Below are 15,386 nucleotides of genomic sequence, written 5' to 3'. Positions count from 1 at the left end.
ACTAACCATCATTACTACGGCTAAAGTAACAGACTTGTCTCCGAGAGATTCACCATTTATATGCTTCAGCTTGGAACAACTGTAGCAAGAAAGACATAAACGGAAATGTCAAAAATTAAATGGGTCAATGTTTTTGTAGTCCTTATACTATTTCCTATGAGAATTATCTACTTTTCAAAGTGATTTAAGTTATAGTTTTTATATTCATTCATTCATTTTAAGGGGCTTGTTGTATATACAAAGTTGGAAAATAATCCAACTTTTTTTTTACAGATGTTATTGACATTTCAAATAATGAATACTGTGACCCTGTCCTTTCACAAAAAAATAACCTATATAATATTACAGAACAGGTTCCTGTTCCATTTGGTAGTGCAGAAAAATAATTCCACTGGGAGTAAGAGTTGAACAATAAAGGCCGAATCTGAGCAGGTTGCAGCTGCTATCGTCAGCCATCCCCATCTGGGTCCTATCACTGTTGTTCCAGACAAAGTTCTAGCAAATTAAACTAGGATCTGAACTAAATGGCTGGTTTACTTTCATTATTGCAAACTTCCGAGTGGAGTGGATAGAAGAGGGAAACGCATCCAGGTGACCCGACTGTGAGGTTAACATGGAGGAGAATTCTTCTTCCTCTATGCAAAAAGGTCTACAACTGCAAAACATGCAAAGCAATAATCTTGTATATCATCTTGCACAAGAATAGAGAATATAGATGAGCTTGAAAATGTAGTATAAAGGCTGTCGTGACTTATGAGTCAAGGAGAGGCCAGTGTTATCTTCTTTTCCTGTCCATTTAAAGTCTCACACTCTAATGTTTTCCTCATCTTGCATCCTCTCAATCTCCCCCGAGCCAAGATTATACAAAATCCTGATCTGGCTCAAATCCTGGTTGGTTTTCACTACGCTGACATCTGTCAGTCAGTCGCTCCACATGGCATCCATCTTTCCCATCCATCCACTATGACAATTCCAGTCAAACCAACCGACATTTATGGTCCCCTGTCAGCTAATCCTGCTTCCATCTTTGATTATTTTCTTTTTCAAACTCTTTCAAATACTAAAAGGAAGCACGTTTTTTTTAAATGAGCTTAATCCAGTGTTTGTAAGCAGAATCCAGTATTGGTCAGTCAGTACCGTGCGACTTGTCGGTAAATGTCGATATATTTGCTGCCAGACTAATTGACCACATGGGGAGGAGCTGGACACATGGCGGCCAGATGGAGACAGATTTGGCTTACACCTTCACTGATCTGAATCCTATCTGCCTCATACACAGTAACCGTAATCAGTACTTCAATCCACTTCACACCATATACCCAAACACAATGTATGAAGACAGCGTTTTTATCTGATATCTACATGTTTAACAGACACACTGTCAGCTTTATATAATTCTTATATTTAACATTTTTAAGATTCCAAAGTCCTGTGGTTGCTTAAAATTGTTATATGTAAAAAGCGGCTGATTGAAAACACTAGTATTGAATTTATTGTTCTAAGATGAAAAGCTTAATTTCAAAGTATCACCAAACTGTCAATATTTATTCAATCACTGATTTACATAATACATTCTTGTACTTTATGTGGTTATTATTTTTTATTTTAAAACCCTTTTTTAAGCAGATTTTGATTTAGATGTTCTTATAATGTTTAACTTCTTCTGACACAGTCTTGTATCACTAACTGAAATACCTACGTAAGTCATATTCGGAGTTGTGCTTTATTAAGGGTCTAAAGGTAAAAAATAGAAACTACCTACAGGAAATTAAAAATGTATATAAATGATGTATAAAATTGTATATGAAAATCACCCTAAAACCACTCTAGGGAGAGGGCTTTATAACAGCAGAATAGAGCTGAAATGATTGATATAACCCTTATTTAACATGTATTAAAAATGTTTCACATTTCGTTAAAATTGACATATTTGAAGTCTTCTTCCCTCTAATTTCAAGTAGTTTTGGAGTCTCTAAGACATTTAGATCAGACACACACACAAGCAAACGCACACAAACACACACAGATTATATATATGAAAAAAACACATCTTGGTAAGAGTAGAAACGAATAAAACAGCTTGGCCTTTAATTGCACTATAAAATCGCTATCGTCACATTTCTTTTCTTTCGTAACTCAAGATTTACTGAAGGCAGTTTACCATGTGACTCAAGCGTGCTCTGTGCCAAGAGGTGCTTTTTTCTCTTGAAATCAGTCTAACAAGATAAGTTGAAAGCACTTGCAAATGCACGGTTATTATCGAAGCCACATCTCTCTTTATCCCTGTGTTGTCTGCACTTGTGTGTGCCTGTCTAAGACAATTTTGTTATTGTGAGCCTGATAGTCCTCACTTGTGCTGAAAGTATAATAATTGTGTCATTCCACATCAAAAAATAAAAGGGCTGACTTGGTGGCAAGGAAAAATGATCCAGGGCTAATTTAAGGTTAGAAGTCTGCAGTAGATGCACACTTGCTGCCTTGCCAAGGTCAATGGAATCCAGAGTTTTTAAAATTGTAGTTGTCACTTAAATACGTAGGTCAGTCCCGGAATCAGCCACAGACATCTCCCTACTGTTTTTTGAGGATATTTCTGAACATAGTCACATCTGGCCGATGGTAATCCAAGCTGTAAACCATCTTGAAAGACCAAAACAAAGTTTTAAAGTAGATTTTTTTTCTGTCATCTCACCTTTGCTGGTTAGACTTGTAGCCAGTGAGCATAACAAAGCACTTGTCTTTGACACTGACCTCCCTGTTTGTTCTCCTTTAGCAAAGATCTTCGGGCAAAGTGCTGTTCGACCTGATCTGTGTTCACCTTAACCTTGTGGAAGGAGATTATTTTGGACTAGAGTATCAGGACAATCGCAAGATGACGGTAAGAAATTTTAGTTTTCATTTGAATAAACATTATTTTCCAAACATTCCTATTGATATCAATTGTTCCATTCTATGTTCATTGCTTGTCCTAAACAAGGTTTAACCCGAAATGTTTATTTTGTCATCAAAACCCTGTGCTTCTCAAATGTGTCCTAAACTGCACTCATGATTTTACCCTGTGTTTTCGGACTTTCAGGTATGGTTAGACCTGCTGAAGCCGGCACTAAAACAGATTAGACGTAAGTGACCCATGTGTTCTGTCGATCATCAAAATGCTCAAGTATTCGCTCTTGACAAATTCTGTATAATGATCTTCTTCTGTTCTACCTTCTCCCTCCAGGGCCCAAGAACACAATCCTTCGTTTTGTTGTAAAGTTCTTCCCTCCTGACCACACACAGCTTCTGGAGGAGCTGACTCAGTAGGTCTTCTCCACACACAGACCACATCCCAGCGGGGATAAACTTTCGTATTCAAAAGTCACATTGTTTTTCTTGGGGGGATATTGTGTGCTGGGCTTCAAGTGTAACTTTGGCTCTAGGGTCTTTGGATGTTTTTAAAAGAATGGAAGCCAGTTTAATGTCAAGTTAAACTCTGTTTAAAGGTGCGTTTACACTAACATGATGTATCTGTTGACACCATCCTTTTACAATAAAAGAGCAGGAGTTGTAAGAAATCAGGGACAATATTTTACTGTTCTTCTTACTTATATTCTACTTATGTATAGATACAGTTATGGCTACCATTCTCCTTTTTCAGTCTGACATTTGTGCTTTCCACTAAATTGAGTTTGCCAGCGATCACCAAGATTCACACGCCGACGTTTCATAGATGGTCATTGCAGTTTCGCATTGTTTACTCACTGTGATCTTGCTGCATAAAACAGGGATGTCCCCTATTTAAGATTTAGTCGATACACTACCCCAACAGAATTTATTTAAAAACTTTCCTGCCATTGACTTCTTGATAAGCTTCCTTACACGTTGGCAGTATATGTTACGATTTTACACAATTATTTATATAACATGACAGCATCATCTTTCTGTCTACTTTGGTTTTTCGTTCTAGACACATCTTTCTTCTTAAAGCAAAATCCATAGTATGCAACTTGGAGTTCAATTCCGAACTATCACATGAACGCACATGTTTCCTGCAGACACAACAGGACCTCTTTTTGGATGCACTTCTGAGTTGTCCTTGAAGCAGTTATCAACTCGTATCTCAGATGTAGATGAAAGTCCTGGAGCAGCAGGAATGTCTAATGTTCAGACCTGGGGGTCTCTGGTGCATGGCTGAAGCAAAAACATAATCAAACAACATAAATAATAACAGAATATAACTCATTAATGATAGATGAAAAGAAGATTTGTCCGAGACACCACATTCAGAGGTGCTGATAAATGATCTCATATAAATAATTGCATCTGAAGGTCGATGCTTACTGGATCAATGGAAACTAATTATCTCCATCTTTGTCACAACCCCGACCCCCACCCCTTTTTTATTTCGTCCAGGTATTTGTTTGCCCTGCAGATTAAGCAGGACCTGGCCTGTGGACGACTCATTTGCAACGACACCAGTGCCGCTCTGATGGTCTCCCACATCATACAGTGTAAGTTAAGCATAAGGGAGGTTAAATATTCCCTCCACAAATGTGTAATTTCAATGAAATGTATACTTTTCACTGGTACTGCTCATTCTAACTGCAATATTGAGATTTATAGGAAAGAGTTGGTCTGATTTCTGATCGTCTGTGAGATGATCCTGCTTTTTTTGGGGGACATTCTAAATTAGTTTTTCTACTGGGTTCCATTTTCTTTTGAAAAGCCCATGAAAAGAGCAGGAAATTGCGCCTTCAGGGAAAGGAATTCCGAGGCAGCTGACAGATACCAGATAGTGGAATAAAGCTCTGGCTACTATCAGGGGAGATCTCATGTACAGGGTATTCCAGGGGAACCTTCACAGGTGCTTGACACTTCTCTCTCTTCTTGTTTGGGAGCCTGTTCAAGGCCAACAGTTTCAACAAGTCCCACCATTTGTGGCCTCCATAACCCAAAATATTTTGGGTTTAGGTCCGTGAGCCGAGTGGTTGCATTTTCAGCTGCAGCTCCAGGTCGACTGTCATCACCCAAGTCCTGGGCTGTGGAGAGAAAACCCAAAGCAACTCTTTGATGTTCGCTGTGGCCTCTGTGCTTTCTTGACAAAGTGGATGATGGATTGATGCAGCTTGACGTTATTGACCTCCCGTTATCTTACTTACTCACCCTTCTTTGACCGATTTCAGCTGCAATAGATTTCAGGACCCAGCTGTGCCTTAATCAATGCCTTTAATTTAATGCTTTAGAGCAGCTGCTCGGGATGTGTTCAAGGGTCACGGTTGAGGAACCAGCTGACTTTGTTCTACTTCGCCTGCCTCCACTAGCCACCCTCCATTTCCTCCCAGTCCTCACTACTATCCCTACCCCGGACACTCTCTTATCTGCAGATCCTGAAGCTGTTCATGTGCCTTTGCAACAGTGAACTACTTCTTGTTTCAAGCAACTTGAAGCTAGACTTTGTTGGTACTGCCACAGAGGATTATTGGTTACTTCGTCTTTCAGTGTCTGCTCAAATACCAGAAAAGTCAACTGCACTCCACAAACAATCCTTTGTAATGTTGAGTCACTCTGGCTGCGTCATTTCCGGTGTGTCTAGCCCTTGGTTGCCTCAAGCAAACTGTCTTGCTGAAGCCTGGTTTATTTGTGTTCTCATCTCAGATGTTTGAGCAGAGTGGGCACTGTCCCAGGTCAAAGTATGCCATAGGAGTCTCGAGGGACATGGGTTGTCTCCTTGCCTTTGCAGAAGTTACTTCTCTGATTGTTTGAGAGAATTCTCAGTCAAAAAGGCTCACCAGAAACACAAAAAAGGTTAAAATATGATTGAAGGCGAAGTGTTTTCTTGGTCAAATTCTCTTGAGATGGCGCATTCTTCATTTTTCCTTTGTGAGTTTCGTAGCCTCTTGCCTGAAGTGGTCATGCAAAGTGTATTATAACTCTGTAAAAGGTTTTCAAGTACTTTGGTAGTCAGTTTAATCCTGTGTCCATTAACAGCGGAGATAGGAGACTTTGAAGAGACCCAGAGTTGGCAGCACCTCCTCCACAATAAGTACCTTCCCGACCAGGACGCCATCAGAGACAAGATCATCGACTGTCATCGCAAGCACGTGTAAGTTTAACATGGCAATGATGTGATGTTTTAAACTGTTTCTTATGACTAAAGTAAGCCAGATTTTGGGGTTTTCATCTTGTTGACAAGCATTACCGACTGCATCATTTTAGATGGTTCACAAGTATGCAATAAAGGAAATGTCTTCTTCATAACATCTGTCATGATCACAAACGTATAAGAATGTGTGATAGCTTTCATATGCTGATAATCCCATGGCTGTAGAGTTTCAATGCTTTTCTACTTCTAAAAGACAAAAAAGGACCCACATGCTTTAGCATGTTACTGTATGTTATTTGATCATATGAATGTGCTCTTTTAGTCACTTATAACATCAGGAAGGTCAAAAAATCTCTATGACCCTTCAGTGAATATTTTAGGGGGAGGGGGAACTTGATCAGGTCAATGCAAAAACGGCAGAATACCATGGCAATGAAAATTCAAATACATCAAATGTTGATGAACTTTAGATGGCTACCTTGAGATTGGCTCACTTTTCCCACCACACATCACAAGAAACTCCTGTTTTGTTTTATACTACTGACAATGAACATGATTCTTAACTTAATTCTGATACTAAGAAAGGGAGATTTCCAGAATTTTCTTCTTTCCAATTGTAAGAGAGCATGAATGGAGGAAAAAGATTAATTGAAATTCAAACTTTTCCAATTACAATCACATTTATACAGTATTAAATACAATTGCAGGAGTAAACATTATCAATATTAAATATGTAAGGCACATAATCCATCTTGAACCTACTGTCTTTTCCCTCCCACATCTAATATAGTACTATCTCTCTCTATATATCTCAATCTATTATCAGAATTTTTTGAGTCTTTAAGGTTTGTATTTCAGCCATTGTGTTGTTTTTTTTAGTTCTTTCCATGTTACTGTTTATGATGGGGTGTAGTTATTCTCAGTACCTATAAACAAGCCTCAGTTTCAGACTGACTTAAGATTTTAAAGACATTAGGTCATGAGATTTTTGTGGTTAACGGTCAACCTGTCAACACATGCGGACACGCTCGCAGAGACCGTCTCCTGCAGAGATGTTTATCTCTTGAGCCACACACACATGCACACGCCTTCCCGACATTTAATTAGTATTCTATGGAGAAAGCTGTCTGCTAACATTCCGCTTGGCACTCCCTTTATTCCTGAGAGAGTTCACGCGTGTTCGTACAAAACATTAAGATTGACAACATACATACCCACAAACAAGTGCATTTATAGAGAGAAACCGCAGATGCACACAAAGTACAAGTAGACATGGTAAACCAACAGAACAAAAGATGGAGGCTCAAACATGAAAGGATCCTGACAAACCCACACACATCAGAAACAGGCAGCCACACAGAAACATGAGACACTCAGATATACAGACACAAGTGTGCCAAGAAATACAAACAAATTCAATATTTAGAGACGAGCAACACAAGCCTGCGTACACACAAAACATATTGAATTAACCAAATGCATTCTTTCCTGTAACCTGCTACTCACGTGTTGCTCTCGGGTAAACAGTAATCCACAAAAAAAAAAGTAAACTTGAGAACTTCTAGATTGTTATTTCTGGGCTGGTTCTCCCGAGTCCGCCACACAGGAAGGAAACGGCTCATTAAAGACCTCATAACGGAAACAGGAAGTCATTTTCAAATTTGTTGGGAAACAAGACGTCTGTCAATGCAGCCTGTGCTGTCATGACAGATGGTTTTTTGTGGTTTTGGGGGAGATTGCAGCCGTGGTGGTGTCTGAACTCATTGATTATGGTAAAAATGATGTTGGAATTAAGTTTTATTTTCTCATGTTCTTCCACAGAAGACAAACTCCTGCAGAGTCAGACTTCCAACTGCTGGAAATCGCCCGGCGTTTGGAGATGTATGGTGTTCGACTCCACCCGGCTAAGGACCGCGAGGGGACCAAGCTCAGTCTGGCTGTAGCACACACGGGGGTGCTGGTCTTCCAGGTGAAAAATCAAGCCTTAATTTGAAATGATATCTTACTGTTCCAATAAAAACAAACCTAATATGAACATATAAATTTAAGGTGTTTGGGGAAAACATAAATTTCCTACTCATAAAACTGGGTAATAACTTAAAACAGCTTAGACTGAAGTCTGGGTTTGGACTGCTTTGATGTGGTGAGCATCCAGCTCAGCGGAGGAATGTACCTCACTGCTGCTGTCATGCATATTTAACAGGTTGAGTCTTCTGTTTTCCAGGGCTACACAAAAATCAATGCCTTCAACTGGTCCAAGATCCGCAAGCTCAGCTTCAAACGCAGAAGATTTCTGATCAAACTGAGAGAAGATCCCACAGTGAGTCAGACGTACCTTCTCTTCATATCAATTGGAAATTGAAAAACGACGAGAGACCAAGTGAAATATATTCTATTTTACTTATAAAGTGAAGGTTTGTTATCATTAAAAGTGTAAATAAGTTCATATTAAAGATTCATTTATTCGTCCCACATTGGGCAAATTTGAGACATACGTATAAGATTGAACACACAATGGAAAACATTTAAATAACTATAATTTAACAACATAAAAATAGTATAATTTGGTCGATTTGTTGTCAAGTGTGACTCATAATAACAGCTTGTCCTGGTGGTTGGAAACCCAACCATGTCTCTGAGGTCATCTTTATACACAAAGATAGTTCAATCATGATGAGACATGTTTAGGAAGCAAATTTCAAGGCCACTTTAAAACTCGTCTTCCATTGATATATATTATATTTCTGTTTCTGCGGCTGACTGTTGTCTCTGCACAGCAGAACACACACCACGATACGCTGGAGTTCTCCATGGCCAGCAGAAACTGCTGTAAGGTGTTCTGGAAGATCTGCGTGGAGTATCATGCCTTCTTCAGGCTCTTTGAGGAGCCCAAACCCAAACCCAAGCCCATCCTGTTCACACGAGGGTCATCCTTCCGTTTTAGGTAAAATCAGACGGTTATTGAAAGAGCAGCACAGTGGGGGGGTGACTTGTCTTCACAGCGAGATTGTTGTGGGAGAGAATTGTTGGATATTATGGAAGTCTGTGGCTCACCATTCTTCTGTGTCCCTCTGCAGTGGACGAACGCAGAAACAGATTATCGATTATGTCAAAGATTCAGAGGTGAAGAAGCTGCCATTTGAACGGTATGTTTGTTTGTCTCTTTCTGAATGTTTTATTGGCTCCTTTCTTGCTGTGTTACTGATGTAAGAGCCTCTTTATTTAATAACACCTGTTATTGTTAAGTCCTTAATTGACACCTCATTGGATGTTCTGTTGTATTCACTGGCTTATTAAATCAATGCAGATCATTTCTTTTCGTTTCCGATCTGGCCATGAATTAATTAATGCTAATTAATGAATTGATTAATTCCATTGCTCATGTATGTCTTTGACAAAATGCTGTTTTCCCCTTTTGAAAAAACAACAAAATAATTATGTGATATGGTGAGCCTGCAGCTGCATGTTCGAAAAAAAAACAATAGTGTTTTTTTTTTTTAAAGATAAAATTATGAATTTGAGTTTCCTAGTTCTGATTTTTTTTTTTTTATTTGAAGGCAGTTGTTCAATTTAAAGTTACATTTCCAGGTTCAAGCATAAATTTACATTTTTCTTCTTTAATATTTTACCTTCTATCTTCTATCTTCTGTATTTCAACTAATCATTTGTTGATTCCTTATTTCCTTTAGTTGCTCTTGTAATGTGGCTCCATATATTATTGTGTTCAACTTTTCTAAAAAAGTAATGTGTCTTCTGTGTGAGTGGCCTTGATATTTATTCCAAAATGTAAACTTAATTTCTGATGTAAATTCATTGATTAATTAAACTTAACTCTTGATTTTTTTCCCTCAAATATTGTCATTAATAAACACTTTTTAACTCTGTTTGTTTCAGGAAGCACAGTAAGATTCTGTCCAGTTGTGGCATGTCACCTCACACCTCATCCAAAGTGCCTACAGATGTAAGAATTAAAAATAAGTGGTTGAATGTTAAAATGCGTTTTTATATTGTTCTAAAAACAACTACTTTTTTATAATTCCAATAGTTTATCATTTGACTGATGATCTAAACCTATGTTTTCCTGCAGAGTGCCGGATGTGTTCAAGCGAGCGACCAACTGGACTCCGCCAGACTCGCTGCTCAAACCGACGGTTTCCTGGAGACGGCAACCTCGAACGGTTTCCACGACCCGCAAGCCTCAGAACTGAGACTCGGCGCCCCGGTGTCGGACCAGCAGCTCCTCAACCCAGGTCCATCCAGCAGGGCAAATAAAGGCAGCAACTTGTCAATTCCGTACATAGACTGCAGCGACATAGACAGCGAATGTGAGAAGGGCGGCAGGTCAGGGAGGGCGAACGGCCACGCAAATGACAGCAATGACGAAGAGGTTTATAAGAAGGTCGCTCATAATGAGGGGCAACCTGTGAGGCTGTTTGGGTCTGTGAATGGTTTCTACCACACTAATCACCAGGAGAGTAAACCGCAGCAAGGTCTGATGGGAAACCAAAATGTGGATCCCTCCATGACCCGCCGTAGTTACAACGCGACAGATGAGATGCTGTTCAACACCAGCTCTTACAACAACCGCTTGCCTTTGCACAGCACCATCTTGGACGAGATATTCCAGGGGAAGCGCGGCGTCCCGACCGGACGTCCGTTGGGGAACGGGACTCGGAGCCAGTGCTCCAGTCCGGTGATAGGCGGCTTCCACCAGCGCACCAACTCCCTCAGTCAGGCCAGGGCGGGGAACGGGCAGCCTTACTTGCACTGCGACGACGGCCGACAATATTTCAATATACATCCCAGTCCTCTGCCGGCAGAATCTCCCGGCACGCCGCGTATCTCGCGCGCCACCAACCGCAGCTATTCCCCCATCATGTCGGGTCGCACGCCGCAACACCTAGCCAAACAGTACAACAACATCCGTAACCGCTCGGACACCGACCCCTTTATCCTGAGCCAGCTCACCTCCACGCCCCTTCACCACAACGGCAACCGCTCGGTTCTGCACGCCAAGACGCCCAGTTCCGCCCCCACGGAGCGCAGGGTGATCATAACCAACGGCAATCAGGCCGGTCACCTTCTGGTGCCGGGTCAGCCTCGCTCCAACACCGTCCAGAGGCTCTTCGGTCAGCACCCGAAGGCGGGGAACCGTCACTCTCTGAACAACAACCTGGCCCAGTCGGTGCAGATGATTGACGGCTCCACCAGCAGTGGCACTGACACCAGTGACACGGAGTCGGACACCGGCAGCAGCGCGTACAGCCACCCGCTCATGTACGGGAACCCGGCCGCCGTCAGCTCCTTCAACTCGGTCAGCTCCAACGGAGCCAACTTGTCCCCCGTCGCTCACAAGTTCTCGTTCGGGAATCTTGACCTGGAGGACGGGCAGGACGGAGAGTTGGAGCGGGAGGAGGGTTGCTACCGTTTCTTCAATGAGGAAGACATGAGCGGTTGTGCTATCAGCAGCTAAATACAATCCAACTATTCAGGGGGTTAGTTTTTTATTGAAGTCCGAGTCACTTAACTCTTAAGAAAGGCTCAGTCCAAACCCGCTTTGACGTACTTTTCTATAGCATCTTAGACACAGTCTCAAGCATGAAAGTTGCTTATTAGATCAACCGCCTCAACAGTTAATCAAATGTTACTTCTTTGCTAATAATATTAACGAAGGATGCAATGATTGTACATATTTTTCAAACACAGTTCAATTGTTTACACGGAACAAATGCTGTTTAACAGCCGCTCACACCTTCACATGTGCCAAGACTCCTCGCTGTATTTTCTGATTCAGTGTCATCATGTAAATATTAGAACCTTTTGACATACAGTAGAACTCTTATTTTTTCATAGCATCACCTATGCAATGACTGTTGTATTTTCTTGTATTGAAGTAGACTTGAAATCCTAGATGTGAGTGTCCTGAAGGGGCATTTCATTCCGAGGCAGGACCTGAAAGACTAACTAGGATTCACATCCCCTTTTCTACTTTGACATTTGGGGTTCTCCCCTTGAGAAGTTATTTTACCAGGTAGATTTGGGAGTGAGACTCTCCTCTGCTTAGGTTTTTTTTTTAGGTGGGGTTCAGGTTCTGTCCCAACACTTCCACCTTATCAGTCTCTTAGAATGTTAGTGGGTGTTTTGCTCATCCAGTTCACCTTTGTGGATCAGGAGAAGCCTTTGAATCACTTTTCATCAAGAAACGAGGGACTGAAAAACATGCCTGTCTCTGGGTGGTTAGACTCCCTCTTTGAGTTATTAGTGGCTCAGGTGATGCATGTCCAATTGGGAAGAGGCCCCCGGACCACACCCAGGACAGGAAGCAGTTATGACCTAGTTTATGCTGGAAAAGCTAGAGTTGCTTCGAGGGAAGAGAGAGATCTCTTTACTTCGATAGATCCTCGACCTGATGGTTCACAAACTAGATTAGTTTCAGTTAAATGTGATTGTAAGAAATTGTACATTTTTGCAAGTTTTTGAAAGCCAACTTTTGGTGACTGTTGTGTCGGGTTTTAGATGAAGTTACAAAACTGAGTAGAAAAGTAGTCGAATAGCTACTGAGGTGTCACTGCCGACCGGTCTGCCTTCTGATTCTTATACGGGAGAAACTTTTTGTACTTTAGTAGTCCGTCGTTTTCTATTAGCCGTGATGAATTCTGTATTTTTGATAATTTAGGAAAGTGTCTGTCTAAGAGGCTTCTTTTCATGCACTTGTAAGAGTCAATAATGTTTCAGGACCGACCTGCCTGACTCGGGAGTGCACTACAAAAACCTGCTGTTTGTTTAATGGCAATCTTGGCACCTGGGCTTGATTACCTCTGCCAAGGAGTGGCAGCAGGATTGGTTATAGTTAAAGACTGGTTATTCAACTTAGACTGGATTAGACTGTAGTTGTGTTCTGTAGTTCCGACTGGATTTAGGAAATTGTTGAAGGTTTCTCACTGGTTCTGGACAAGCCCATCCTGGTTCCTTGTGAAATTAGTTTGTTGTCAGAGGTTCACGCCGACTCAGTGCTTGTCTAGTTTATTTTAGTCTGATGATTATCTGCGTGTATATGGATCGATTGGCACTTTTTCTACTACTGTTCTGAGCCTGAAATGGATGCCTCTGCTGAAAAAGTAATAAGTTAAATTGTCTCTCCTTTTTTGTCAGAAGCGTGACTCTTTTATTTCGAGAAGTTATGTTGTGAAAAGTGTTTTTATTCTTGTGTACACACATGTTCCGCATTCACTATTTTTAAACCAGTCGCACTACAATTCTTTATCGAGAAATAACCGGCAGCCTTGATGCAAAATTCTTGGTCGAGTACCAATGCCTGAATGTGCTAAAGAACTCTGTGTCCCGAATAAAACACATGTGCTCCCTCTTTAAAAGCACAAAAATCAAATACACATTTTGGGAATGAAGAGCACAGCCAAACTCAGCGTGACCACACTTTATATAGTACTAGTACGATTTAGCTTCTTATAGAAAAAATCTTTCTCGATTTATTTTGTTGTTGCACTTTCTACATACCTGTCATACTATTCTATGTTCATGATATATGAACATGAATACTGTAGTAAAAACAAGATCTGAACAAAAGTGACTTCAACACTTCCAAATCTGCTCAATAGATAATGCAGATGAAACCAGTTAAGATTGTTTAACTCTAAAGAAACTACCTATAAAACTATCATTTATATATTTGTATAACTCCATAAAGCCCTCCTTTTCTCATTTATCTAAACTTTAGATTAAGTTACCAGCTTTTCCCACCTGTAGCATCAGTACATTATTACGAATATGACTTTTTATTTGCTGCTTTTATTTCTCTTGGCTTTTGTATCCATCACTGTCATTTGCTGGCATTTTACTGAATCCTCTTCGATCTAAACCTTAAATATGTAACAGTTCTTCATGGAAACATCTTTTTTTTAATGGCACTGGTGTTTGGCTTTCTATCATCTGTTCTTCCAGCATGTCTGTGCTCCAGAAAATTTCACTGCTTGTTTTTCTTTTTTTCTGAATGCATGTAAACAAGGCACTCCCTGTAACTCATCTGCTCTGTTTCGATCACCCAGCCTGTGTTTCTGAGGTGGAAAACTCTCTTTGTTGAGAGAAGAACTGTTTAACATGATTGATGCTCGTGCGACTGTTTGTTTTGAATGTATTTCTCAAGACTATTTGTGCTTCATGTGTTTCACTGCTGGACAAAATGAGTTGGACTCAATTCTTGTGCTCAGTTTGAGAGAGACGGCGTCGATAGACCGGCACAAGTCAAGTTAAACATTGCGAGAAATGGATGATAATATCCCAAATTAAAAGCTATATTCTAAAGTCAGTATGAAAGTAAGAGAATCGTCAAAAGATGGAAAAAAAAAAACAGACTTGAGTCCAGTTTGCTTTGTCCTCCACTGCCTGTCCCCCAATACTCCCGTGGAACACATTAATCCGACTGTTACACTCGTGAGATTTATGTCTATATTCAGGTGACGATTAGAGACGAAACATTCAAGCATTCTAATTTATTTTGTTTTGTTGCTGCTTCTCTGTTTCTTTACACACTTTGTTAAAGATCCAAGTTCTTTTTCTCACTAATTCTGCACTGACTCACCTCTGTTTGTATTCTCTCTGCACCTCTCTGTGTTTCAATGGTGTGTTTTATGTATTTCTGTGGGTTCTTGCTCGTCTTTATCTTCTAAATACTGTAATTATCTGCACTAGTGTTAATAAAATGTAACGTTGCATGTCCAAAAGACAAAACGGACTCCAGAATTTACTGTAGTGTAAACTGTAGTACCCCCCCTCCCCCTCCTCAGACACTTGTGTCCCCCCCCCACACACACACACACACACTAATCTCCTGCTCCTCCCGTAGATGTGCTGTGATAGTTAGACTGGTGGTCTTGTTCGTCCAGTGTTGTTTAGATTGTTTGTGTAGCTGTTGTGGTGGTGGACGGTTCACTCGTCACAGGTCTGCATTCAGGGTTTTTACCCATGATCCAGTGGAGGCTTTGCACACGGCAAGTATCAAGTTCCTCCTCTGTAGTAGATGTAGCTGTTAGTAGTCAGTAGTTTGGATCTTCTAGTGGACCTGGGGGGGCGAAGGGGGCGACTGATGTGAAGCCATCATAGACATGAAAGGTCATGCCTAAAGTGAATTGCAAGAGATCTACGCCTCATCATTGCATATCTCGTGCCATCTCGCTCAACAAGCATCTCCGTAAAAGTAACCTGAACAGCTCCTATAATGCTTTGCCGCCCAGCCAACCAATCTCAGCTGTCAATCACTTTTGACGTAGAATTTCAATGCAGTTCACTGTTT

The 15,386-nt window shown here is 40.7% G+C and overlaps 1 protein-coding gene across 2 annotated transcripts in view; it reads left to right on the top strand.

The window, feature by feature from the left end:
- The window catches only part of LOC148079738 (FERM, ARHGEF and pleckstrin domain-containing protein 1-like), a 34,192-nt gene that overhangs the window by 9,949 nt on the left and 8,857 nt on the right, over positions 1 to 15,386 (top strand). The window contains exons 3-13 of one of the 2 annotated variants that reach the window (XM_087791403.1): positions 2,771 to 2,875; positions 3,074 to 3,116; positions 3,218 to 3,296; positions 4,390 to 4,487; positions 5,965 to 6,079; positions 7,901 to 8,048; positions 8,304 to 8,399; positions 8,857 to 9,023; positions 9,157 to 9,225; positions 9,974 to 10,040; positions 10,167 to 10,329. In XM_087791403.1, the coding sequence (XP_087647529.1) occupies positions 2,771 to 2,875; positions 3,074 to 3,116; positions 3,218 to 3,296; positions 4,390 to 4,487; positions 5,965 to 6,079; positions 7,901 to 8,048; positions 8,304 to 8,399; positions 8,857 to 9,023; positions 9,157 to 9,225; positions 9,974 to 10,040; positions 10,167 to 10,329 (1,150 nt within the window). The remainder of the gene's footprint in view (positions 1 to 2,770; positions 2,876 to 3,073; positions 3,117 to 3,217; positions 3,297 to 4,389; positions 4,488 to 5,964; positions 6,080 to 7,900; positions 8,049 to 8,303; positions 8,400 to 8,856; positions 9,024 to 9,156; positions 9,226 to 9,973; positions 10,041 to 10,166; positions 10,330 to 15,386) is intronic. The other variant, XM_087791404.1, reaches the window with a different exon arrangement.

This window comes from Callionymus lyra, chromosome 5 (genome assembly GCF_982586985.1).
Source record: "Callionymus lyra chromosome 5, fCalLyr1.hap1.1, whole genome shotgun sequence".
In the NCBI taxonomy this organism is placed as follows: Eukaryota; Metazoa; Chordata; class Actinopteri; order Syngnathiformes; family Callionymidae; genus Callionymus; species Callionymus lyra.
Note: the sequence above shows the minus strand (reverse complement) of the source record. Positions and strands in the feature narration are given on the sequence as shown.